General features: G+C 36.7%; 2 protein-coding genes across 2 annotated transcripts; both read left to right on the top strand.

Moving 5' to 3' along the window:
- Positions 1 to 888: 888 nt before the first annotated feature.
- On the top strand, positions 889 to 1,665 carry BDZ99DRAFT_246986 (uncharacterized protein). The gene has a single exon (XM_033713642.1). The coding sequence runs from the start codon at positions 1,192 to 1,194 to the stop codon at positions 1,489 to 1,491; it is 300 nt and encodes a 99-aa protein (XP_033579938.1). The 5' UTR covers positions 889 to 1,191; the 3' UTR covers positions 1,492 to 1,665.
- A 2,697-nt stretch (positions 1,666 to 4,362) lies between these two features.
- On the top strand, positions 4,363 to 4,578 carry BDZ99DRAFT_372334 (uncharacterized protein; the record flags this gene model as incomplete). Its single annotated transcript, XM_033714835.1, has 1 exon — positions 4,363 to 4,578. A coding segment is annotated over one exon (216 nt), but the record flags the coding sequence as incomplete, so codon positions are not given.
- Positions 4,579 to 10,533: the final 5,955 nt, after the last annotated feature.

Raw genomic sequence — 10,533 nt, forward strand, 5'->3', positions numbered from 1 at the left:
AGCCTTACGTACGGGCTTATATACGGCCTCGCGTATAGCCTCACGTAATGTATAGGTGAATGCCCGGAGCTCCGGCGCATTGCTCCGAGCTAATTAGAACGCGGTAAAGGGGTTGCAGGGGGGGGGTCGTACGAATAGCAAAAAGGCATCGTACAAATAGCAAAAAGAGGTCGTACACGTAGCACTGGCCATTACAATAGCAGACAGCCCTGCTAAAGCGCTATCTTAAGCGCCGTACGCATAGCCTACTAAGTCCTATAGAATAAGTGCTTAGCCAGCTTATTAAGGAGTGCGAAATAGCAATATTAAGCGCTATACTGCTTATAAGCGAAAATAAGAAGCTATAGATAGAAAACCAGCGCTAGAAAAGGAAAAGGGTATAGAAGCGCACCTATATAGCTAGGGGAGGGGTGCTATTAGGCGTAGAAGGGGCCTCTTGTGCATTTGCTGCCTAGGAAGGGGTAGTAGAGGGGGCAGCTGAGGGGCTAGCTAAGCGACGGTAGCGTGCACCACCTAAGTGTAGCTTGTGCGAATCACTAAAACACAACGCCCGTAAGTGCCCTAGACGGCAGGCAACTAGCCAGTAGATAGAAACACCAAAGATAATTATTTGTGGCTGTGTAATTCGTGTTTTGGTAGCCTTATAGTGGGGTGGGTGGCCAGCTTAGGGGTGGATTACGTTAAGAATGAGATACTGACTAATATCTGTCCCTATATCACGAGCCACCCCTCGTCGCGAGCCGAATTCAAGGTTTAGACATCTAAAGTCTCTCCCTCGCGAGTCTATAAAGATATGGTTGATGTTTCACTGTTCTACAGTCTTTTCTCCTCTAGAACACCAGTGCGCAACGAAAGTTACGGCGGGTTCGATCATATTATCGATTGGATTGTCAATGCCATCGATTGCCGCTTCAGTTGCTCCCCCCTGCTTAATCGCGACTGTGGAAGTCTTTCTTCAGTTCGGAGTGCTAGGAGAATAACCCTATCAAGAAAAAATATGGCTCCAAATTTTGAGGGCGCTCAACCTTACGATTGTGCATTCCGAGAGTTTCGCCGTGCGGAGGAGCAAAGGATGAAAACGTCGCGTCTTGGCTTAGAAGTTCGGACCACCTCAGGCACACTTGCCGAGCGCCACCACACCATCTTTAAAAATTCATAACTTCTTTCATACAACACCGAATTGCTTCAAAAATGGATAAAATGAAAGCTGCGCTCGCAGCGCTTCGATCGGACCCCGAATTGTCAATTACTGATGCCGCTAAGCACTACGGTTGTGGCCGGAGTGGTCTCTCAAAGCGCTTCAACGGAAAGACCTCTGCACGCGACGATGCACTCGAAAATCAACAATTCCTCGATAGAGCGCAATCTAATGCGCTTATCAAGCATATACACGAGCTTACAGAGCGCTCGCTGCCTCCTATAATCTCTATGCTTCGAAATATAGCCTTTAAAATTAAGGGCGAGAGGCCTGGCTATAATTGGCCTACTTAGTGGATTACTGCGCATAAAGAAGAGCTAGGAACGGGCTTCCTTTATACACTAGATGCAGAGAGGAAAAAGGCCAACTTAGAACAGTACTATTAAGAGTGCTTTACTTTTATAAAGGCTAAGATAGCTAAGTATAGTATTAAGAAAAAGAATAGCTATAATATAAATAAAAAAGGCTTTTTTATTAGATTTTAGGGAGGGCTAATCGTACACCCCCTAACGAATAATCGTACACCCCTTAACGACTAATCGTACACCCTCTACCCCCCTGTTACTTCACCGCCTTCTAATTAGCTTAGAGGCTTGCTCCGGAGCCTCCGATTAGCTTGCTTTACTTGTTTACTAATTCTAGATACACTCTCTAAATACAGCGGCGAATAGAAGCAATTAACGCATGCTTCTCTATCTATATAATACACTTACTATAGCCCTCCAGCCGCCACTGCTAGCGTATTACAACTCCTTAGAGGAAGCTAAAAAAGCGCTTACACGGTATATAAAAGAGCAAGGCTACAGGCTTATAAAATACCGTTCGAAAACGGATAAGATAATAGCAAAGGCTATAAGGAAGATATAGTTCCGATACTGCTTTAAAGGCAGCTTACTGCCTATAAACCGCGTGCGTAGCATATCTATAATTAAGAAGGAATATATAATATACGGTACGCTTACTCGGCAGCCTATAAATATAGCAGGTAAATATCTATAGCTATAGAAGACGACAGAGGCAGCTTATTTAGGTTATACCAGCACTTTTAAAGCTACAGCAGTACTATATAATAGAAAGCGCATAGTATTAGTAAATAAGATAATTCGAGATAATCTTTCTAGTAGAATAAGGCCTATAGAAACCTATATAAAGCTACTAAAAAAGGGGGTAACTATTACTATTATAGATATTAAAAATAAGTAATAGATATACCGGAATAAGCTTTTTAATAGCCGTGCGCCTATATAGGCCCTTCTCTATATACTAGAAACCTCTGTATTTTCTATAAATAGTAGCTATAGAAAAAAGTATATATATAACTATATAACCGACTAAAAAAGCTATATAGATTACCTTTTCTTTATATATCTAGATTCTATTAAAATTCTATAGTCTAACTATAATATTATACTAATAAACTGTATATATAAAACTAATAAGTTTAGTATACCCTTTTTATATATAACCGGCGTTATATATACAGGTAATAACTTTAAGATTATATATTATTTTATTCTAAAAAAAAAAAAGATAAACTATAACTAGGCAGTATAGCAACTTTATAAGCTCTTTTAATACTATTCTATCCGCCTATATATTTTCCTAATAGATAAGGAATAAGCTTTAAAAAACGCGCTATATTAATAATAGCCTAATATTATATGCCTTTTATACGTAACGTATTCCACTACTAAGCCGGCCAAACCACCGAGCCGGCTACTTTTCCTTAGCACAACCAACACTATATTTACACAGCAATACATTAACAACGCAGCGATTATCTATCTTAGTAAGAAGGCAGTATTAATCTCGCGCTTTAAGCTTTTACCTCTAGTTAATTTAGGACTATATAACGCGCTGCAGCAGCTTTTAACGTACGATATTAGCGGCTCTCTAATCGGCTCCACGGAATTATATTTCAACCTTAATCACGACTAAACTGCCTAAAGCTTACTGCGACCGAAGAGCACACGATTATACAATATATCCTTAACCTAGACTCGCGAGGATTTGCGCCCCGGTTGTGTAAGGTGGCAGATATAGCAGATAAAGTACTGGCTGCGCGTGGTGGGATACTAGTAGGCAAGAACTGGACTTAACAGTTTATATCTTATATAAAGGAGCTTAAAATAGCTTTTAATTAGGCAAAGAACCGCTAGAGAATACTCTAGGAAGACCCAGAGGTTATTAATATATAGTTTACTCTTGTATAAAAGACTATAGCTAAGTATAGTGTTTATCTAGATAATATCTATAACTTTAATAAAACTGGCTTTTAAATAGATATAATTAGTATAATAAAGGTTATTACAGGTTTAGAGAAATATATAAGGCCTAATCTTATTTAACTAGGCAACCGAGAGTAGGTTACAGTTATCTAGAGCATCTGCGCTGCCGGATATATAACCCTACTATTTATTATCTATAAAAAACGCGTTTATATCTCTATATAGTATAAGAAAGCAGAGATACTATATAATTAAAAGCTCTCTATCTCTAAGAATAGCTAGACTAATAATAAGCTTAGTTTTAAGTAGTTAAAGCACTTTAATATATATATAAAGGCGCGTTAGGTGGGGTTATATAGGTTGCTAATTTTAGACGGCTATAAAAGCTACCTTAACTAAGATTTTAAGGATTATTATATTAAATAATAAATCCTTACCCTCTATATACCTGCGTATTTATTGCATATACTTTAGCTACTTAATATAGTGTGCTTCTCGCTATTAAAGCTAAAGTACTCTTAATATATATAAGACTTAGCACGCTAACACGTCTACTATATTAATAAAGAAGGCTTTCTACTAGCCTTTAAAAACGCGTTTTTTAACGTGTTTATATATAAGAACTATAAAAAGGCCTTTAAGGCCTCTAGATTAGTTCCTATTAACGCGTAGGTAGTTTTTAATCGCCTTAATATACGGTTATAGACTCTACTACTAGCACCTCTACTAGAAACACTATAGTAATTAAAGACCCTAAGTAATATATATAAATTTAGATTATAGTTAAGGCTAGTAAGCAATTCCTTTATATAGTTACTAATAACCGCCTAAAAAGGCTTTTTAAAGCTTATTAAAGGAGCTAAAAAGATGCTATATAAAAATATACTTATTAAAGCCCGGGTTAAAGAGCTTAAAAAATAACTAGCAGAGATAACTAAGCGTAAAGGTTGTAAAAGAAAGCAAATCCAGACTAGCGGTATAATAGAGTATAGTACAGCAGCGTTGTATATAGCTGCTAAAGTGTCTGGAGCATCTAATCCACGGAAAAAGGTGGGTAGTAGAGATGGTGCAAATAGGGCTCTACCAGCTCAACGGCGCTGTGGAAACTGTGGAAAGGCTGGGCACAATACGCGTACGTGCAAAAAGGATTAAGAAGCTTCTTCTAAATCTAATCTAAGTGTGTCGTATACAAGTTCTATAGCTGGTTGCGAATAAATTGACTGCGCGCATATGGTGTTGGTTGTGCCAAGGAAAAGTGGCCGGCTCGGTGGTTTAGCCGGCTTAGTAGTGGAATACGTTATAGTATATTAAGAAGAATATTAATACTAAGCTAGCTAAGGTATATAAGAATAAACCGATATTCCCTATAAGCTATACTAATACGCCGATAGAGAATAATATAGAAGAATAGAAGGCAGCTAAGGAAAAAAAGCAGTAAAAGAAAAAAAGTAAATTTATTATCCGTTAGAGCGCTATATAAAAGCTAAAGAACCCTATTTAATTTAATAAGGCCTGGAATAAGCTAATAAATAATTATAAGGAGAGGCCTAGCCTTATAGATTATATAGAAGAGGAGTAGAAGTTATATAAATAGGCCTAGGCTACTTACTATACTTAATAAGCTTAGTATTTTAGAATAATATAAGTGTCTGCTTATATCCTATTTCTTAATCAATTTTTAAGCTATTTTCTTATCCTTTTTAGCGCTAGTTATTCTATATACTAGTAAACCCCTTATAAAGTTTAGGCTTTAAATTTACGCACTTTAGTATTAAAATTTAGGTCTAGCAGATGCAAATTTAGGTGTATAATACTAACCGAGTTTTTTATAGTATTATATTACGGAATAAGGGCGTATACGGCTAGCTTAAAGGCTTCCTCTAGGTGTTAAATAGCTATCTATTTAACGTGCTACTTAATATCTAGAACCTTATTTTTAGTAGTAAGGCTAAATTTAAGAACTATAAGGTAAAGTAGTATATAAGAACTCTGTATAATATTAAAGAGATTAAATTCCTTAATCTATTCCAGAAGATTATACCGCAGGCTCTTGCCATCCTTAAAAAGCAACTTAAGAAGGCTAAGTTATCTAAATACAATTTTTTTAACTGTACTTATACGTTTATAAATATATACAGCATGCTATGCGCTTATAAGCTATATAATTATCTATATTAGGCGCTTATAAACTATCTAGATCCCGTGCTCTATATATAACCGGAAGAGATAGACCACTATTAGTGGTTTACTTAGCCAGGTATACAACAACTAATTATTCTGTTTGGTCCATTTGAAGAAGTACAAGATCCTGCTATTGTTGAGCGTCGACGGGGCCGCCCTGCTGTTGAGAGGAGAGGCCACTATACGTATAATAGTACACAGAGAGAGCTATCAAGGTTTGAGATTGCTTTGGGTACAGGTTTAGCAGCTCGACGTGGAGGTGAACAGGACGGACAACAAGGCACAGCTCTACGACACTTGCCAGCGTCTTTACAGCAAATTCCGGCCATCCCTGTCCGTCAGAATGCCCCTCAGTCGACGGCTACACCTGCTAGGACTGGTATTGATATTTCTCAAATTGATCCGGCCCTTCTTGAGCCTACGGCAGCACCTACGGCAGCACCTACGGCAGCATCTACAGCAGCGTATACAGCAGCGCATACAGCAGCGCATACAGCAGCGCATACAGCAGCGCATACAGCAGCGCATACAGCAGCGCATACAGCAGCGCCTACAGCAGCGCCTACAGCAGCGCCTACAGCAACACCTACGGCTGCACCTGCAGCTAAGAAGCGCGGCCGGCCGCCTGGTGCAAAGGATAAGGTACCACGGAAAAAGGCACGAGCTCAGAGGCAAGATAGTGCTCAGTCTCAACCTCAGGTGGAACAAGAGGATGACCGTGCGGACATTCTACGACAGATTTCAGCTCTACAGGCACGTATAGGAGGGTCTCAGCGTCCACCCGGTGTCGCTGTAGGCACTGCTGAATTATCAAGCCGGCCGAAGAGCCGTAGGAATGTTCTAGGGCCTGCAGAGTATCAATTTGAGAGGGAGGCTGAGGCGTATGTGGATCAGTATGAGGAGTAGGTGCAGGCGGCGATGCTAAGGGGCCAGGCTTGATGCAAAGGAGCCGTAATAAGGTGAGGTTTTGACAGGTTTGGCATGCTTGTAGGCACGTAGGCACTTCTAGACCTAGACTTAGACTAGGTGGTGATATATAAGCTCGTACGCGAGCCCGTACGGAGGCTATACGAATTGGAAAGGCTATATAGCCGTACGTGAGGCTATACGTAAGGCTATATATACAGCTGCATAAACTGGAAAGAATGCGCCGCAAAATGGAAAGGCTATATAGCCATGCTGATTTGTATAGCCTTACGTATAGCCTTACGTACGGCAGAAATGCACGTGCAGATAGACGTAAAGGTGAATGTTCGGAGGCCTCCTGCCGGACCTCCGAGCCAATTAGAAGGCGGTGAAGTAACAGGAGGGTAGAAGGTGTACGATTAGTCGTTAGAGGGTGTACGATTATTCGTTAGGAGGTGTACGATTAGCCCTCCCCGGAAACTAATAGAGAAAATTATATATAAATATAAGTATACTAAAAATAAGTTAGTATAACACGTACTATATAGGCTAATAAAAAGCCTTTTTATACTAGAAAAAGTATAGAAATCTATTATATAGAACTTTATAGTTAAGCTACTATAGTCTATTAAACCTATAATAGGTATAAAGTATAATATAATATTAGTAATTACGGACTAATTAACTAAATACGCCTACTTTATCCCTTACTAAAAAGTATTAATAGTAAAAGATCTAGCCTATATATTTTTAAAGTATATTATTAGTAACTATAGACTATTTTAGAAAATAATTTTAAACTAAAATAAGCTTTTTATATTAAAATTCTAGTAGACCCTTACTATATAACTAGGAATAAAGTATAAGCTTTCTATAGTATTTTACCCTTAAACGGACAGGTAAATAGAAAAGCTTAATTAGACTTTAGAATAGTACCTATAACGTATTCTATAAGCGAGCCGTCTACCTAAGCAAGCCGTCTACTTTATTATAAAAACCTACCTTAAATATTAATTGCTCTATAACGCTAATAAATATTAACTATATATAACTTATAGCCTAATCTATAGCAACCTCTGCATCGTTTTTATATATATAAATATTATGCCCTAACTCGCCGCAGCGCCTATAGCGCCGCACAATTCTATTAGAGCCTGCTCTATTTTACTGCTTTTTACTTTAAGCGTTCTTCTCGAGCCGTTAAGCAGCTATTTAAGAGCCTGCTTCTATTATTAAAGTTCCTTCCCTCTAAATACGCTTTTTTTTGCGCGCTTTGCGCTTTATAGCGGCTTTATTTACCTTTTAAAGGCTAGTAACAGTATCGCGCAGCAGCGCAGCTTAATATATTATGCTTTTAGCACCTTTAGAAAGGCTATTAAGCGAGTTAAGAATAGCTATAGGTAAGCTATTTTAATATATTTAAATGCGCTTATAAATTAAAGCTAATTAAGAGCTTAGCTTAAAAGTATTGCTTAGTGTTTTTAATTCCTATAGAGCCTCTATAGCGGCAGGCGGAGGCAACAGCGTATAGAGCCTAATATTAAGCTTTAATAGCACTGCTTCTAGATTAAGTAGTATAAGGCCTGCGCCTTAAAAGCCTGCGCAAATATTGCTTTTTATAATTAAGCTATAGAAAGCTGCTTTAAATACTAGCAGGAACTTTAGCTTAGTAATATAGTTAATATAGTAGCGCACTAAGTCCTTAATTTAGCGCCTATACGCCTTTTTTATTAGCGCAAAGCAGCTAATATTAAGCGGCTGTAGTAGGTGCGATAAATACGCTGGTATATAAAGAGTAATAATATTATTCTCTTTATAAATCTGTTGGAATTCGAGCGAGATATAGCTCTTATAGCTATTAATAATTAGCAGCCGGTGCGTGCCTATTATACGATCTTTTGTATACGCATTAAAATAGTATAGCCAGGTAATACTAAGCTTATTTATTGTCCAGCTATTATTACTTACTGCTATAACCTAATCTAGTAGTATATTATTGCCCTTATACTATATAAAAAGGTAGTATATACCTGTAAAGATAATAAATAGTAGAATAGCCTATTTATAGGTATTAATACCTTAGATTATTATTATCTATTCGCGATTGCCTAGTTGTATAGATTTTGGACAATTACAGCGCTTAGAGCCTGTTATAACTACACCCGTTAAAATAACACCTATTTAGAAGCCGGCTTTATTAAAGTTATATATATCTTTATCTAAAATACTATACTTTACTTTTATATTACGTATAAGCTTAAACTAATTACTAATAGCTTTTAGATCCTTATATAGAGCTTTTTAATAGTTGTACTTTCGATTAAATTATATTTTAAGCTTAGGTGTTCGCTTAATAAAGTTCTCTAGCTAGTTCTTACCAACTTAGCCGGCGGCGCGCTTAGTAAGCAATTTGTTGGCTATTTCTCGTATAGTATATAAGCTAGGCGGAAATCCTCGCAAATCTAGGTTAAGTATATATTAAGTAATAACTAATTCCTCTAGCTTTAAAAGCTTCTTCGAATTAGGCTTAGAATTGCGTCGTGGGGTTATTCCAGCGCGTCGATCTCGAAGTATGCTTCTAGGGACGTTATATATTATAATAGCGCGCCGTTCGCTTGTAAATTGCTGCCGATTAATTGCTGCGATAGCTATGTATATTCGACCTTTATTTTGTATTAATTGCACGTTATATTGTCGACGCATAGTGGTTAGAAGTTAACGCGTCGCGTTTTCGTAATAAAGTAGACGGCTTGCTTAGGTGGACGGCTCGCTTATAGAATACGTTAATACTATATTAATTACAGGTAGAATAACTAGGTATTATTACTACTAATAGCCTAATTCGCCTATAATAGCGCATTTATAGAAATAATAAAGGTATTACCCTTTTTTATAAACTATAGTTTTAATCTAAAGGCGTATTAAAAACCCTAACTTAATAGTATAAAAGCCTAGAAGGCACTGCTATTAGTTAAAAATATTAAAAAGCTATAAAGGCAGCTTTTAATAGATATCTAATTCCTAATACTAAGGTTAGCGAGATATTATAGCTAATACTAAAGTATTATACTAACTTTTAAAAAAAGGGATAAAGTTTACCTACTTTATAAAAATATTAAAATAAAATAACTAAGTATAAAGTTAGACTATATTAAGATTAGACTATTTAAAATATAGGATATTATTAGCCTAGTAAACTATAAGCTTAGGTTACCTAATAGGATAAAAATATACCTAGTTTTCTATATATTACTACTAGAACCCGCACTACCTAACGCTAAGCTAGAAAATAATATTAAGGTCGACGATAATAATAAGTATAAGGTTAAGTAAATCCTGGATTCTAAATAGAATAGTTAGAAAAGGAAATACCTAATTAAATAGAAAAAATATAGTACTTTTAAAAATATATAGAAACCGGTTAAAAGTTTAGTAAACTATTAGAAACTCCTGCAGTAGTTTTACCGCTAAAATCTAGAATAGCTTAGAATAATAGTAATATTACGCTAGCTAACTAGGAAAAATCTAGCGGATTAAAGGACCCTGCAGAACCAGACGCGTTAAAAGAAGGTAAGGCTTCCCTTTTAATACGCTCTCGTTTTTTCTGCGCAGCCTTTTCCTAATCTTCCTTTTCTATTTCTTCTAGATTAGAAAAACTATAATAAAGCATTTCGGAATAATACTTAGTTAGTAAACGCTTCTGCTTTTATAGTTAAAAGGACTTAGCTAGGAGCTTATACGCTGCCTTAGCTATAGCTTTTTTTTTTTTTTTAAGATAATAAATATTATAGTCCAGCTTTAATACTAATAAGTTAGAAAAATCTATAGAATAGAATAGAGTACCTATAAATAGAAGTACTAATACTAAAGATATTATATATACTACTAACCTTTATATATTTTCTATACTAAGTATTACCCTTAACGTAATCCATAAGTTAGTGGCCCGCACAAGCTAGTGGCCCACCCAACTCAACACGCGACGCGTCGTCCGACAACCACCCCAATGGCAGCACCACA

This window comes from Mytilinidion resinicola (assembly GCF_010093595.1).
Source record: "Mytilinidion resinicola strain CBS 304.34 unplaced genomic scaffold BDZ99scaffold_5, whole genome shotgun sequence".
Lineage (NCBI taxonomy): Eukaryota > Fungi > Ascomycota > Dothideomycetes > Mytilinidiales > Mytilinidiaceae > Mytilinidion > Mytilinidion resinicola.

Excerpts from the sequence above, each read along its gene's own strand:
- BDZ99DRAFT_246986 (XM_033713642.1), top strand. The coding sequence starts at position 1,192 with ATGGATAAAATGAAAGCTGCGCTCGCAGCGCTTCGATCGGACCCCGAA.